At 41.4% G+C, this 17,620-nt stretch overlaps 1 protein-coding gene across 1 annotated transcript in view; it reads left to right on the plus strand.

Moving 5' to 3' along the window:
• Positions 1-17,308, plus strand: part of LOC108800673 (microfibril-associated glycoprotein 4-like) — a 68,213-nt gene extending 50,905 nt beyond the window's left edge. Inside the window, exons 3-6 of the mRNA XM_018572667.1 lie at positions 4,501-4,655; positions 5,837-5,933; positions 15,415-15,609; positions 16,931-17,308. Of these exons, the coding sequence (XP_018428169.1) occupies positions 4,501-4,655; positions 5,837-5,933; positions 15,415-15,609; positions 16,931-17,190 (707 nt within the window). The 3' untranslated portion in view covers positions 17,191-17,308. The remainder of the gene's footprint in view (positions 1-4,500; positions 4,656-5,836; positions 5,934-15,414; positions 15,610-16,930) is intronic.
• The last annotated feature ends 312 nt before the right edge of the window (positions 17,309-17,620 follow it).

Genomic DNA, 17,620 nt, shown 5'->3' on the forward strand with positions numbered 1-17,620 from the left:
TATATGAGATAGACTCATTACATGCAAAGCAAGATAATTCAAGCCGTGATTTGTCATCATTGTGATGATTATGGCTTACAGCTCATGAAAACCCCAAGAACCCCAAATCCACAACCTCAAAAAAGTAGATTATTACATGCAATCAATAAAACAAGGATTGTACATAGAACAATATCGGACCTCTGAAAAGCACAAGCATGCATATGTACTCAGTACTTGGTTTGGCCCCTTTTTGCAGCACTTACTGCAATTACTTTTGCACGATATTCTAATTATTCGAGTTTCACCTGAACATTAATTTTGTAAGAGTTACCCAGCCATTGTAAGAATGGGGCAAAAGCAAATCTACTTAGTGTAATTTCTCTTTTGGTCGAACTTTCTTTAGTGGGTTTATTCATAAAAAAACAGAGTGAATGAGGAAAATGCCATATTATGGACACTCGATGGAGCTGAGGATCGTAGGAAATAACTACATCTTAGTAAGCAGATACATTGTTACAATTCTAGAGAGCACTGGAGGGAATGAGTGAATCAGTGTAAGCATTGTTATGTTCATCTCTTGAATTGTAACATTGTATCTTGTATTTATTTCCTGTGTGTGAGTGAGAATGCATAACAAACATACAACGGAGTTTTCTAATTTGACTACAAAGGTGGAAATACACTTTAAGCCCTCATTCACACTAGAAAAGGCCGGCACGTACAGCTCCGTGCTGCGTATTCCACCCTACGCTCACCCCAAGCGCAAGGTCCACACGGGTGCGTGTTTCCTGGCTCGGGCGAAGACATGATCCATCCTGGCAGCGACCGACCCCCGCACTGACGGGCAGGACGGGCGAGCGTAGGGCGGCATATGGCCGCATAGTCCCATAGAGAAGGACAGGGGCTGCGTACTAATAACACGCAGCACAGACCCGCCCATCTGTGACCTGATCTCCCCCCTCTTTTTCTGCCCCCTCTCCCCACGCCTTCCACCCAAGCAGACCCCACAACTTCTTACTCTACACCTTCACCCCTTGCACTCCCACCTGACCCCTCCCCAGCGAATCTCCCAGACACCTTACACCACGAGTGGGCGCCCCCTACCAGTGTGCTACTTGATCCACGCAGACCCTTCAAGATGACACCGCAACCCGCCTGCGTAATGACTCTCATCCTCTCTCTCTCTACCCCTTGCTTCATTTTGTTATCATTTGCATATAAAGTCACATACTGTATTTGCAATCACTACGTTACCCCTGTTATTCCACACCTGCGTTTGTGCATGTTTACTGTTTATTTCTTGCAACAACTTTTCTAAGTATCTTGTACTCATTTGAAAATTGTCTAAATAAAGAATTTATAAATAAAAAAATTAAAAATAACACGCAGCACCTCGCAAGTAAGCTACCTGATACGGCAGCGCACGCAGCACGGAGCTGTACCTGCCGGCCTTTTCTAGTGTGAATGAGGGCTAAAGGGTAGTGTACAGCAGTTTTATATTAAGAAATATAAGAAATCTATTTTGGTCAGCATTAAAAAAAAAAAATTGCCTACCAAAATACTTTAAGATATAGTTATGAAAAAAAATACAAAAAAAGATACAAAAATGACAAATAAAACAAATACATATATAAAAATGTAGCCAATAAATACGGGTAATCTCTCATGAAATGTTCATATAGCAGACTAGAAAATAATACCTGACATATTTTCTGAAAATAATACTCAAGCTGATTCTGGTTGAGAGGTGATAGGAGTGCAATAACAGGAGCTGAGAACAGCAAAAGCAACAACCCAAGGTCCAAAGATAGGCGCTGAGTGATAGAGGAGGAATGATAAGTGTCAGTTTCCTTCTTAGATAGTCTCATCTGGTTTATTGTATTGTTACAATGTGTATGCAAATTCATAGACAAACACTTTATTATTGCTGATCATTGGAATACATCTGTAGCCAGAACTATACAGGGACAAGCCACCTCTTCCCTCTGCCACCTATTAGGTATATGCCTACTAAACCCGACCCTGCTTATAATGTATGCATTTAAAAAAAGTATTTCACCAAAATTATTGAATGAGGTTTTCTACTTTTAGGATCACGTCGCACTAGTGACCCTGTTGCTGGCAAGAATTTGCCTGCATTGATAGACGCCTGCTTTGTACGCATCACTGCCTCACTGGTAAAATTGCTGCAGAATGTACAGACATGTTGCTCATCCAGCCAGTTAGTATGTAAAACATGCAATTAGGTGAGTCTGCTAGCAAGCAGGAGATATATGCAAAAACATAAAAACAAAAAAAAATGACGAAAAAGGTTAAAACGTACCTGTGTCTCCGCCTCGCGCTCCCGTCCGAAGATCTGAAAAATCTCAGGCGGCCACAAAGAATTTGGGCGGCGGGCGCATCCTCAGTACAGATCTTCGGCCAGGAGACGAGCAGAGACACAAGGTAAGTCAATGCACGCAGCCCAGCAGTGCGCACCCGCACAGACTCCGTGGGACAGGAAGACACAGCAGTCAGCGCTGGATCAGAGACCGGCACCAGCGCTGGAGGGACTCCTGAAAACTACAAGAAGGAAGATGATAATCGGATCAAGAGACATCATTTAAGGTTAGTCCTTACACTAGCATAGGGGCGGGGGGATATCCTTTAAAGTCATCTTCTTCTTCTTTACTGTCCTTTCATCTGTCCCATGCGGGTGCATGCGTCCATAGACCTACATTGCGTCTCTGCTCGTCTCCCGGCCGAAAATCCAACTGCGCATGCGCCCGCACCAAGATGCTTAGCGGCCGCCCGAGCAGTTTCGGAGTTTCAGAAAACAGGGTGTGTTTAAACCGCTGTTAAAGCGTTTTTTTAAAAAAACCTTTTGCCCATATTTACTGCTTGATAGCCGTAGATATAGGCAAAAAAAACGGAGGGTTTAGAAACCCTTTAAGATACTAGTGGGTCAGCAACGTTTCCTGAATTTTTGTGCTAATGGAGCATTTCCCAGGCTTCTCGGCATGCACAATTCTATCGTTGATCAGTAAATTTAAAACATTGTATTTTATTTCATTGTAAATTGAATTCTGCAGCTTTATCTTGTCCCTTCATATGCTCATCAGAGTAAACAGGACATGAAGGTCAAGAACAAGTACAAGGAAGTCAAATATCTGGAAAGTCTGATGTTGATGTAAAGAAACACACTGTATATATATATATATATATATAACGTGTGTGTCAGCACAACAGAACCAGGACACAACCTGACATACCGGCTGCCTCAGAACCAGGACACGACCCAACATACCGGCTGCCTTCGGACCAGGACACAACCCAACACACTGCCTGACTCATTGAGTCTCATGTAAGTTGCAAGATGAGAATTTAAAGGAAACTGTGCTGTGCTTTCTGTGAATATTTCCAGTTATTCCTGTTAATTTTGGCTGACATTAAAATTGACGCAATTCAACAGAGCATGTCTGTACACTTTTGGCTCTTGGCTGCTATAGGTGGGCAAGAGTCACAAGACCTGCTGACACTCTGTGATAACCCATGAAAGGGGGAAGGAGAGCAGAGCTAGGTGTCCCTCTGGGTTTTTGTTATACAACAGCTATGGCGTATAGAGTAGTTTTTTCAATAGGGCCTTTAGGTGTGTAAGACCTCATTTTTTGGGGGAAAAGCTGAGTTGTGTAGTTTGCTAACTGCTATCATTGCCATGTTGTTTGGTTTTTCCAACGAGCACTTTGAGCACTGTTGTTTGCACGTGATATGCACTTGAGTGCCCTTGAAGAAGCCATAAAAATGGCAAAACATGTTGGGCGTGGGTTTTAGCTTTAGAGATAATGTCCATGAGAGAACAATTAGAATTAAGAGAGTACAAAACTGAGAATAAGCAATAAGAGAATTTAGAGAGGTAGAAATGGAGGATGATGGCTGGAATATTGTGATGATAAAGATCATGGGTTATGGGTTATGGGTGGAAAATTATAAAGAAAATGTTGAAAATGAGAAAAGATGTTTTAGGCCTTGGGGTGGAAAAAACAAACAACTAATCATGTCTTTTCTCAGCAGGTGGAAGATGTGGATCTCTCTCACCCCCTTCACTCTGTTCCTCATTATACACAGAGCCTGCCATGCTGCTGAAGAGGTGCCAAGGAACCAATATAACAGTATGGGAAATTAGATGTTAAATATATGGTCTTTATTACACATGCTAGCAGTCTCCTCCAAATATTTAATAGACCACATGCTAAGGAACTGATGTCCTAAAACCCGACACCCACCATCATTTGTTGTCTCTACTTGTTATGTTTTTTTTGCTATCACATTTCATATTTATAGATGAAGCCTGTACAGTATCTCAGGGGAGATCTTATGTAATGTGTATGTAAAGCCAAAATGACAAACCAGGTGGAGCTTTCTGTTTTTATTCATTTTAGGCACCATAAATGTTTCTACTGTAGATGTTCCATTAACTTAGCAAGTCTTCACCTTTGGGTTCCGGTCCACTTTCATGCTTCTTGCATCTTCTGTTTCCAGTTAATATTTGTTCTGATAGCTGTCACCCCCACGACTGCTCCGATGTGTGGGCTCAAGGTCTGAAGACAGATGGAGTATATCTCATCTACCCCGGGGGACTGTCCACCCCCATTCCTGTGTACTGTGATATGACTGGAAAAGATGGACCCTGGACTGTGAGTACTCAATCACCCAACTCCGATCCTAACCATTATCATCCTCTCCACTACTCTGAAATGTGTTGACTGTGTTGTATGTCTGTGAAGGTTCTCATTTATCCCGGTCATGGTATAGCTAGTAGTAGTACTTCACACTCAACTGGACTTGTGTTCTTTTGTTATCTTCCTCATTGCTAATGAGTGCCAGGAACATACCCCGGCATTTATAGCTGGTACACATTCAACCAACCCTCAAATGGTTAATGAGGTCATAGTGCAGCAAATGTGGCAGAAGAGTAAACAAGTTCACCAAGTGTTTTATTCTGCATTGCTGTATAATGTATTGCTGAGATTTGTAGTCCTCTATGGCTGGTGCCATTCGGCATTGCTGTATAATGTATTGCTGGGATATGTAGTCCTCTATAGCCGGTGCCATTCTGCATTGTTGTATAATGTATTGCTGGGATATGTAGTCCTTTATAGTCAGTGCCATTCTGCATTGGTGTATAATGTATTGCTGACATTTTTAGTCCTCTAACGCTGATGGTATTATTCTGCATTGCTGCATAATGTATTCCTTGGATTTGTTGTCCTTTATCGCTGGTGGTATTCTGCATTGCTGTATAATGTATTCTACAGCTTGGAGTCAGTGGCAGAACTACCAGGGTCACAGCTGGGACCGGGCCTGGCGCTCCACCACTGTCCTAAAATCATTCATCTGTATTGTTTTAGAAAAACTGTCACATGACACTAAAAAAAAAGGTATCAGGAATTGGAATCTGCGAGTACTTGAGGAAAAGTATCGGTACTAGTTCTGGAAAAAATGGTATCGGTGCACCTCTAATTTGAACCCCTGTCAGATTTCTACTGCTATCTGGGATTCGAGAGATCACTTTCTGTTCTACTGACAATGTTTTATCATACAGTAACTATGGCAGGATAGAGGAAGGCTGATCCCCTGACAGATTTTAATACCTGTCTGTGTCCCTGTTGCACATGTCCCCTCACTTCCTGTCTGGTGAAATCGCTGTCAGCAAGACAGGAAGTGAGGGGAAATCTCTCTAAAAGAACCCTGAATAGCAGAAAAACCCAACTGGGAATCCTATCCTCCCCCAGTCTATCTGAAACTAAAAAGAAAAATACGTTTTGGCTCAACATACACTTTAATGCCCATTAACGAGTAAATTGTGTAATTGCAGGTCTTTCAGAAGAGGTTTGATGGAACGGTAAACTTTTATCGAGGTTGGCAGGAGTATAAAGCTGGATTTGGAAGAGCGGATGGAGAGTACTGGTTGGGTAAAGACTTCAGACTTAATCTGTTATGTCCCGTAAAATGCAACATAAATCAGCTCACACAGATAATTATATATATGTTACATCTACATCTCTCAGAAAATATTACGTCTGCAGATCTCAGTACGGTAGAAGATTATGATCATGTACAATAGGATTGCAGACAGGTGGGTGGAGCTGGGAATCCTAGGCCTACAATATCATACATTTTGAATTAAGTGCTGTCAGGACCCTCAGGCTATATGGTTAAACGATTGAGGACAACTGACCATCACATCTATATGTGTTTGTTGGACATTCCATTCAAAAACCATGGCCATTAATATGGAGTTAACAACCCAAGTTGGGCAAGAAGCCATGGCTTGCCATTGGTACTCCAATATATCCTGTGGTTCAGTAAGGCTGTGGTCAGGGCTCTGTACAGCCCTCTTGAGCTCCTCTACACCAAACTCATCAAGTCATGTCATTATGGACCTGTAGCATCAGCAATACTCTTCATTAAAAACACCCAAACTCAAACATCAGGGGGATAATACTTTTGGTACTGTTGGCCATATAGCGTGTCTTCAACCAAATGTACTCATGCATTTCAAGGATGATAAATGAAAGCTCTGGACAGGTAGGCTGGGTATCCAGATAGCTGGTTCATCCCAAATGTGTTCAGTAGGATTGAAGTCAGGGCTCTGTGCAGGACACTTGGGTTTCTATGCACCAAACTCATCAAGCCACGTCTTTATGAAAAAAGGGCCTTCCCCACACAGTTACCACAATTGTCTAAAAAGTCTTTGTATGCTGTAGTATTAGAAGTACCCCTCAATAGTAACACCTGAATTCAAACAATGGGAGGGATCATACTTTTGATACCTGTTAGCCATATATTGTACTTTCAACCAAATGTAGTCATGCATTTTCAGGATGATATATGAAAGCCCTGGACAGGTAGACTGGGTCTCCACTTTGTCAGACCACATTTCTCAGATTAACTGCTTGTAGTTTTTCTTCTTCAGGTCTACAGAATATCCACCTCCTAACCCTGAAGAAGTCCTATCGTATCAGGATTGACCTGGAGCATTGGGACAATGTCACTAATTATGTGACTTATGAAAACTTTTCTGTGTCCCACCTGTCAATTAACCCCGAGGAAGACGGCTACAAATTGTACATCAGGGGCTTTACTGAGGGTGATCCAGAAAAACCTATGGGTATGGAAAATACCTTTATTATGTTTACAGTCTACATTGTTACTGTTTCCTCATATGGGGTTCAACAATTATTGGGAGACGTTTTCACCAGAACATTGACTGCACGGAGTGTTTTCTTTTTATCTTCATTGTAGAGGTCACCAGATACAAGTAACTTCTAATGAGGAAGGGAACCCCATTTTTTTGTTGCATAGATTTCAACTTTAAAGTAAAAAAAATTTCCATTTTGCCTGGAAATGGAAGAGTTAGATCCTCTGGCAGTATTTAATTACTCTGCCAATGGTTGGAAGGATCATCTCCTCTCCCTGAGACACTTTGACAAGAAATGAGGGAAATGAGTGTCTTTAGGAAATGTTGCCACAGACATCAATAAATGCATCACAGGGGTTCTAACAGCACCCCCCCACCCACACACGCATACTCTCATAAAAATACATTATTTTTGTCATGATCTTGGAGGGGTTTCTCATTACTTCCTGCCCCCCTAATTCCCTGTTGCAGAAATTGGAAATGACGTATTAACACGCATTACACCATGAATTCACATGCATTGCATTAAGGCAGGGCATTTATTATGCCAATGTACAACAGCCAAGAAAGTGCACATGGCCATTTCTTACAACGCAGTGCATCACAGAGAACATTAGGTACGTTGTGTGTTGGCCTCTCCTGTACAATGCATTGGTGGAGCAATATCAGATAGTTGCACCACAGTGTACCACACATTAGACATGTGCGATTCGTTTCGTTACGAATCGAAATTCGTACGAATTTTCCTGAAATTCGGAAACATCCGAAATCCGAATTGCAGTTTCTGAATTATATCCGAAATACGAATTCCGTTACCGGATTCCGTATCCGAATTTCGTATTTCGGATATAATTCAGAAACTGCAATTCGGATTTCGGATGTTTCCGAATTTCAGGAAAATTCGTACGAATTTTCCTGAAATTCGGAAACATCCGAAATCCGAATTGCAGTTTCTGAATTATATCCGAAATACGAAATTCCGTTAACGAAATTTCCTTCCGTTACGAACATTCGTTATATATTGAAGTTAAAAAGCAAAATACCTTTGTTAATATATTGGAGTTGATGGCTAATGGTAGTTTTTTTTTAATCCGAAATACGAAATTCGGATACGGAATCCGTTAACGGAATTCGTATTTCGGATAAAAAAAACAACTACCACATCGACTCCAATATTAACAAAGGTATTTTGCTTTTTAACTTCACCATGACGAATGTTCGTAGAGTTACGAAAATATAACCGCCACTAACGAAAATTCGTATTTCCTACGAATCCGAATTGAGTTCCGGACACGAATTACGAAATACGAAATAACGGATATTCCGAAACGAAACAGAACAAATTTTTTGACGGCGCACAAGTCTACCACACATAGGGGGGAATACATAAAAACTGGAGCAGACAGTTTTATTCTGGCAACTAATCAGCTTCTCTCTTCAGTTTGTTCAGTTAAACTGAAGAGAGACAAACTCTGAAAATGAAAGATAGAAGCTGATTGGTTGCCATGAACAGCAACCTTTTCAGATTTTGTCTGCTCCAGTTTTTATGAATACCCCATAGAGTTTGAAGGGGCTACAGAAAAAGTTTCAATTGGCTTGTCTGTATCTCTTCTGATCATCTTGGCTTGTACTGAGCACTGAAGGGAAGTTTGCACCTTTTTTTCCATCAAATGATGAACTGGAATTGGCTCAGTCAGAACCACTCTGCCCCTTTAAATATGTTTTTTAAACTTTGTGCTTTTGCCTGCAGGAGATTCCATGATCTATCACGATGGCATGACATTTTCCACATATGACTCTGACAGAGATCTATGGAGCACCAACTGTGCACAGACTTATCACGGTGCGTTCTGGTACAATCAATGTCACTATGCAAACCTAAATGGGAAATATCAGAAAGGTACCACCACGGAGTACGCTACTGGTGTGGTCTGGAGCACTGCTAAAGGATACTACTACTCCTTTAAGAAATCAGTGATGAAGATAGCGCCATCTGTGCCGGCAGCCTGAAGACAGATCAGTCTGTGCAAAGGTTATAAGATGGTGCCGCTTGTGTCATCATTGTAACAACAGTAGAATCTGTATCAACACCACCCAGTTACATGTATAAATCAATTATAAAAACTCTCACGTGACTACTATTCATGTTTATTGACAAACAATTCCATGATTTGGGTCTTACACGTGTCCAATGACTCCCTCCAAGCCCCCATATGACAGAGGCCAGTCACAAGGGGGTGGCACAGGTACATTGACGATGTGTTCATCATTTGGGATAGCAACAACATTTTTATTTGAAGAGTTTGTGAAATGTTTGAATCATTCCAGGCTAAGATTCTCATTTACATGTGTTTAAGATTCCGTTCCTTGATGGAGATGTGGTAATACAATAGGATGACACTCCCATTCTAATCCATATCATCAAAAAAAACAGCAGGCAATACTATCTTGCAATCCTGTAGTTTCCATCCCACACCATTGATTCAATTAATTCCATAAAGCCAATACCTGGGGATAACTGTAATGTCTTCCTTATATTGTAAAGCGCTGTGCAAACTATTGGCGCCATATAAATCCTGTATAATAATAATAATAATAAGATGCAACTGCTTGGAGGATGTTAGCTTCTAGAGGGAAGCAAAGGCCCTGAAATGGAGATTATTAACCTGGATCTATGGTAAGACATGTTTGAAAAAAGCTTTTCAGAAGCCATTGAAGATACCCCAAGAAACAGATTATATATAACAGAAATGAAGGATGGTGGCATTCCAAAAATCAATTGTGGCTTCTAATAGTTGTGATCATAAAGGCATTCCAGGAAAAACCACAGGAGAGCTTCTCTTATGCATTTCATGCAAACTTGTGCTTCGCCATAAAGCTCGATGACACATTCTCCCCAATGGTGAAAGGTTTAAATTGCGGCTCTATGCAGATTGTTCCTCCACTGTGGTAGTATCTAATGACATACCAGTGTGGCTCTTCTTATGTAGGCAAGATGAAACATCAGCTATGTCGCAGAATCTATGACCTCATATATTTGATCTCTAATGGAGTCCTATCTACACCTATCAGTCGACACATAGGGATTACATTGAAATTTGACACCCACTGTATTCATTTCTGAGTATTATAAGGAAGACACGAGGATACCAGAGGAGGTGAGATTGACAAAGAAATGGGAGGTGCAGTGGATTCATTTGAAGAAGTGGAATGATGGAGTGTCGGACCCCAGTGTAGGTGGGTATCACAATCTGGCAGCTCTTTTTAAGCCAGGTCCAAAGTGTGCAATGGACCCCAACACAGCCCTCAGGGTGATATCTCAAGGTTTGCAGACAAGGAGACTGCCAAGTTATGGCTGACAGCACAAATAACAGTTATTCATTACAGTGATCATAACATTTTGGATTTCTGAGGGGCCCTTTAGCAGGACTACAAAGCAGTTAAACATTTTCTCTAACAATAGGGTCCCGATTTTAATTTCCCACTAGATGTCCAAGCTATGACATAGTAATAAGATGGAATATATACATATTACCCGCTTGAGTCCCCACCACCTATTTAAAATGGCAGCCGGTCTAAGAGGTACTTGGGGGCCTTGATGCCAGAAACACCCGGACCAGCCCCTGCTGCAGCTTCTTGTTTTGTGACTTGATACAAAGTTACAATGTTGCAGTCTGATCACTGGGCGAGGAGAGACTAGGGAAATGCTTCTTCCTGCCTGCAGCAGACTGATGACATAATTTCAGCCTAGGTAAATTTACCAACTGAAGCTCAAGGACAGTTTTTTAATGATAAAAGGTGGAGCTTGTCTGAAAAAAATCATCCTGTTGTTGTATTTATGTGTCCCGAATTTATTAGGGCAGGATTGTATATTTACTAAAAAGTTCATTTTAAAGTAGACCCTGCTGCACAAAATTTGGTACATAGTTACAAGGATTTTTAAAACATGTTCTTTCCAATTGTGTTTTAATAGAAAGGAAGTAAATATACAGGACAAGAAATACAGTAGCAGTTTTACATTTACAACCATATTAACTGGAATCATTTATTACGCTTCAAGGTGATACATCAATCTGGTTCAGGACAGAAGGCCATTGCAGGGGATAAAGCAATAATGTAATCTAATCACTTGCTTGTCAACAATAAAATAAATAGTTTAGTTCTGGTTTGATGGCCACCCTAGTATGTTTCTGGAGTGGGGAATGTGGAGTCTTGCTTAGAGTAGGGAATGAAGGATCTAAGGATGTCTGAGTATCAGGTTCTTTACCCTGCTGGTAGATGAAAATGTGTATAATGTAACCACTGGGGAGCAATAGAGGAAATGGATAATCACTCCAAAGGATTAGTAGAGTATTGGATAAAGGAGGAGATCAGCCAGAAGAATGAAAAAACAAAGAGGAAGATAGAAAGCAAGAAGAAGAAGAAGGGGTAAAAAGTGTCTGAGGAAGGGGAATTTAGGTAGGTGAGGGACAAGTCTGGTGAGGATGAGAGAGCACATTGCCCATTGGAACTTAAGGGCTCATTTGTGGGGTCTGTGGTATGAGATAGCGGTAATGGAGGGACTCCCTGTTTGATAGTAAAGATATCAACAACATCCAATGAGTGATTTGAATTTGTCTGAGCAAAAGAAGAGAGCCCAAGCCGACCGGGTGGAAAGAAAATGTGTCAATGTGCCTGAGTCAGTGGCTCTCTCCTCTTCCATCTCCTAAACAGAGTTGTTTTTGTTGGCCCATTCCAGTACGGTGTTAGGTTAGAATTTCCAATGAAAGGAGATTAGGACCCTTGCAGAAGTCTTAGGAGTAGAGTAAGAGAATTCTTATATTTGGGTGAGTTGGTCTCTCAAGTGTAGAAGACAAGGTTTTCGGATAACTCTGAAATGTTAAAATGTTGGCGAGTCTTTCTGTGAACAAATCCCAAAAAAGGTTTAATTCAGTCACATTCTTACCAGATGTAGAGGGTAGTTATTTTTTCTTTGGAGCAAGTCCAACACAAAGCTGAGCCGAAGTATACTGTATAGCGTACTCGAAATAAGATAGCAGTGGTTCAGCAATTTGTATGATGTTTTCTGCATTTTGGTGCTAATGGAGCGTTGTACGGGCTTGTGGAAAAAAACATTCCATTGTTGATCAGTAACTTAAAACATGTCTTTTGTTTTAATTGTGAATATAATTCTGCAACGTTTTCTTGTCCTTTCATGTGCACATCAGGGTAAACAGGACATGGATGTAACAGGGAAGTCAAATATCTGGAGAAAGGATACAGTTTCTCAAGGTGTGCTGCCCCAATCAAAGTCCTATTGTGACGTACAAGATCACAGCGTATAAATAACATGTGTCAGCAGCTACTCTCCAGAACCAAGACACGACCCAACATACAGACTGACTCAGAAAAAAGATCAAGACACAACCCAACATACTGACTGACTCAGAAAAAGGATCAAGATACGACCCAACATACTGACTGCCTCAGACCCAGGACCAAGACACAACCCAACAAACCACCGCACTCATAGAGTCTCAAGAAAGCTGCAAGACACAAATTTAAAGGAAGCTCTCCTGTGCTTTCTGTGAGTATTTACAGTTATACCTGTTCATGTTGCTGTCATTACAATGGACACAAGTCAACAGCAAATGTCCACACACTTGGCTCTTGGCTCCTCTAGGTGGCCAAGGGTCACAAGACCTGCTGACTCCCCGTGACAGCCCAAGAGGTGAGAAGTAGGGCAGAGCTAGCTGTCTATCTCACCTCCTGTGTTTTGTTTTACAATAGGTATAGGATATAGTGTAGATTTTGCAATAGGGCCCTTAGGTTTTGGAAAGAAAAATTCAGAGACTGCTGAGACTTGCAGTTCACTAACAGCTATCATAGCCATCATAAAACTCTGGGTAAGAAAACACTAAACATGTCTTTTCTCACCAGGTGGAAGATGTGGATCTCTCTCACCCTCTTCACTCTGTTCCATATTATACATGGAGGCTGCCAGGCTGCAGAAGAGGTGCCAGGGAACCAAGATAACAGTACGTGAAAGTAGATATTTATGATTTAGTTTTTGTTACATTAGCTAGTAGTCTGCTTTAAACATTTGCTATCTTAAAATATCGATTAGAATAAATGATCTCGTACAACCCGACACCCACAATCATTTATTGTCTTTGCTTGTTACGTTTTAGAGTCCAAATCCAGCCTAATACAGCCTATTTTTCCTATTACATTTGCTAATTATAGATGAAACCCCTACAGTATCTCAGGGGGAGATATTGTTGTATGTGAAGTGTATGTAAAGCAAAAAATACCTACCAGGAAGAGCTTTCTGTTTCTCAGGAAAATGTTTCAGGGTTCTGCTGAGGAACAATAAACCTTTTGAGATATTCCATATAACACCGCAAGTCTTCACTTCTTGAGTTCAGGTCCACTTTAATGCTCCCCTTGTTTTTTTTTTCTAGTTAATATTTGTTTTGATAGCTGTCGCCCCCATGACTGCTCGGAAGTGTTCGCTCAAGGTCTGCACAGAGATGGAGTATATCTCATCTTCCCCGGGGGACTCTCCACCCCCATACCCGTGTACTGTGATATGACCGGAAATGATGGACCCTGGACTGTAAGTACTCACTAACCCAACTCTGATCCTAACCATTATCATCCTCCCAACTACTATGAAATGTGGCGACTGTGTTTTATGTCTGTGAAGGTTTTCATTTATCCCGGTCATGGTATAACTAGTAGTGGTTCTTCACACTCAACTGGACTTGTTCTATAATGTTATCTTCCTCATTGCTAATGAGTTCGAGAAACAAACCCCAGCTTTTGTAGCCGGTACACCTCCAATGAACTTCAAATATTTATTGAGGTCATAGTGCATAAATTGTGGCAGAAGAATAAAGAAAACAATTCGCCAGGCTGATTATGATTTATTTTTTTATTTTTTAATGGCCTCATAAAATATTGAAGGTTTATTGGCTGTTTCTTAATTGAGCTCTTACAGGGTGTCACTGTAAGCCGAGCACTCCCCCACAGTGGTGAGAAGGGTTGCACTGTTTTTAGTAATTAGAGCCACATGGGAACCCAGTCACCTCAATCCAATCACCATGGAATGTTAATTATTATTATAATGTTATATGTCTTGTTTGAGAAGGTCAAAAACATAAGAGTATTGAATGATAATGAGTGAGGAGAAATCTTTCTAAAAGAGCCCCGGACAGCAGAAAAATACAACATGGGTTCTAAACCTTTCTTAGTCTATCGAAAACTAAAAAAACAGTTTTGGTTTGACATACAATGTAATGTCCATTAACATATAAATATAATTGCAGGTCTTTCAGAAGAGGTTTGATGGAACGGTGAACTTTTATCGAGGTTGGAAAGAGTATAAAGCTGGATTTGGAAGAATGGATGGAGAGCACTGGTTGGGTAAAGACTTCAGCACTTTACGGGACTGTTACCACATCTCCCGTAAAGTGCAACATAAATCATCTGACACAGATAATTCTCTTAGATCTACATCTCCCAGACAGTATTACTTTTTCAGACATGGAAGATTACGGTCATGCACAATAAAATTGCAGTCAGCTGGGTGGAGTTGGAAATCCTAGGCCTACAAAATGATACATTTTAAATTAGGTGCTGTCAGAGCCTTAAGATAGACTATATGGTGAAAGGTGAAAATCACTTGCCTCATAATTCTCCTTTAAAGGTTTGTGGGCACATGACCATCATACTTAGATTAACTTGTTGGATACCCCATTCCAAAACCATGGCCATAAATATGGAGTTGACACATCCTCCCCTTTGTGTATAACAGTTTGCACTCAAAACTTTGGTGTGTGCCTGTGTGAATTTGTGTCAAAACATAATTTGTGAGATGCAGTACTGATGTTGGATGAGAAGACCTGGCTTGCCAGTGCATCCCAGAGGAGTTCAGTAGGGTTGAGGTCAGGACTTTGTACAGACCCCTCAACGTCCTCCACACCAATCTGGTCAAACCTTGTCTTTATGGAGATGGCTTTGTACACAGGGCACAGTCATGCCCAAACTGTTACCACAAGGTTGGAAGACCACGATTGTCTAAAATGTCTTTGTATGCTGTAGTATTAGCTGTCTCCTTTACCGAAAACACCAGAATCATCGAGAGGGATACTGTTGGCCATATAATGTATACTATATTGTAGCCATGCATTTCCAGGATGATACATCAAAGCCCAGGACAGGTAGACACCACATTTCTCAAGTTAACAACTTGTAGTTTTCCCCTTCAGGTCTGCAGAACATTTACCTCCTAACCCTGAAGAAATCCTATCGTCTCAGGATTGACCTGGAGGATTGGGACAATGTCAGGTATAATGTGACCTATGAAAACTTCTCTCTGTCTCAGCTGGCCATCAATCCCGAGGAAGACGGCTACAAACTGAACATCGAGGGGTTTACAGAGGGTGATCCAGTCAGACCTGCTGGTATGGAAAATACCTTTATCATGTTCACATTGTACATTGTTAGTGTTTTCTTACATAGCGCTCAATAATTATTAGGATACATTTCCACCAGAACACTGGCTGGAAGGAGTGTGTTCTCTTAACCTTCATTGTGGAGATCACCAGACATACAGTTCAAGTGACTTCTAAAGCCATTTTATTCCATTTTGATTGAATATAAGAGAGTGATTTCTGGTCTTTCAGTCATGGAGGCTCAGCATCACATGTGGGCAGTGCCTAGGGCTGTCTGCATGCAAACGCAGTCTGCTTAGAAATAGCCACACCTCCAGACTGACATCCACCTATTTTAATATTTGCATTTTAAGGGCCCGTCCAGACTTCTACAGCCACCCATATACGTGCATGGGAATGCCGGGTGCTGGCTGCAAACAGTAGCAGACATGATCTTGGTTTTAACCACTTTAGGAGTGTGACATTTTTATACGTATGTTACACCCCCCTGACCCCCAAAGGGCAGAGAGGGCTGAAATTTCACTCTAAGGGGCAGATCTTAGGCCAGTGAAGGGGTGTGTGATCAAGAAAGTTGGGCGCCAGTCACTTTAAGCGCTTAAATGCTTTATTGTAAAACTTCATAACTGGAAGAGAGGGTATAGGGCTTAGGACATCCATGGCAAAATAGAACAGAATTCCAGACTCACCAGTCACTTTCAGTATTCCACAGTGCAGAATCAATAGGAGCACAGGCTGACACTGGATATTTGAGCAACAGCTGAACAGGGATAGGCATGATATCTTCTATAGGAGAGACACCAGATTCACTCCTGAGGTCCATTCCAGTATCAGGCACCTCCACTAGCCATCAGTTTCTCTGGTTCTCATCCTCAATCAGACACTGACCTCTCTGGGGTCCACATGTAAGGCCTCCTCCAGGCTTGAGGCGTAGTCAGCTTCTCCTTACTTGAGCATCCCACCACCAGACTAAGCTCGGGGGCAGGCTGGAACAGGACTGAACATATGGCAACTCCCCTGAGTATATATGTACTCCCCCAGCATGCACAACTGGCTATGAAACCCTTAGTGATTGGCTGGTGAGTCACACACACTCATGATGTTCCCCTATTGTTTGCCCCACACTACAGCAGGGTCACACCCCACTCAGGTAGGTAAAATCAATAGCAGAACACTTGGAATACACCAGATAAATACCAAATATAATGCAGCTAGACTGATTACAGCCCTAGCACAGCTAAATTTCTAGTAGCCACTCAACAGAAGGTGATAGGGGCTACACATATAAGTGGTAAGATATATGCCTTTTAAATGTTTTCTTTTTGCTTGGCAGGAGATTCACTACGTAGTCATGTTGGCATGAAATTTTCCACGTATGACAATGACAGAGATTTAGACGCTATAAATCGTGCAGCAAGCTTCCATGGAGCATTCTGGTACCACAACTGTCACAATGCCAACCTAAATGGGAAATATCAGAAAGGTACCACCACGGAGTACGCTACTGGTCTGGTCTGGTACCATGCTAAAGGACACTACTACTCCTTTAAGAAGACGGTGATGAAGATAGCACCATCTGTGCCGATGGCCTGAAAACAGTTCTGTCTATACAAAGGTTTTAAGATGGTGCTGCTTGTGTCATCAATGTAACAACAGTGGAATCTGTATCAACACAATCCAGATACTTGTATACATCGATTAATAAAGCTCTCACATGACTGCTATTCATGTTTATTGCCAAACAACTCAACCATTGGAGCTTACACATGTCTATTGACTCTCTTCCCACACCCGTGGGACCGGGGACAATCACCAAGCAACAGAGCTGTGCTGTTAGAGCAGTGGTGGTCAACTTACTTGATTTAGAGGTCTTCAAACGCAGCCCCTGACTTTATTAAAGGTTCATGCACAATTATTATTACATTTTATATTAAAACAAAGACATCTAAAACTGCATTCATGTTAGAGGATTTGATGGAGGCTGCGGACATGATTCAGAACGCATCACATGCGATGGCTAGAG

Source organism: Nanorana parkeri, unplaced genomic scaffold, assembly GCF_000935625.1.
Source record: "Nanorana parkeri isolate BGI_ZX_2015 unplaced genomic scaffold, ASM93562v1 scaffold2095, whole genome shotgun sequence".
NCBI classification, from domain to species: Eukaryota; Metazoa; Chordata; class Amphibia; order Anura; family Dicroglossidae; genus Nanorana; species Nanorana parkeri.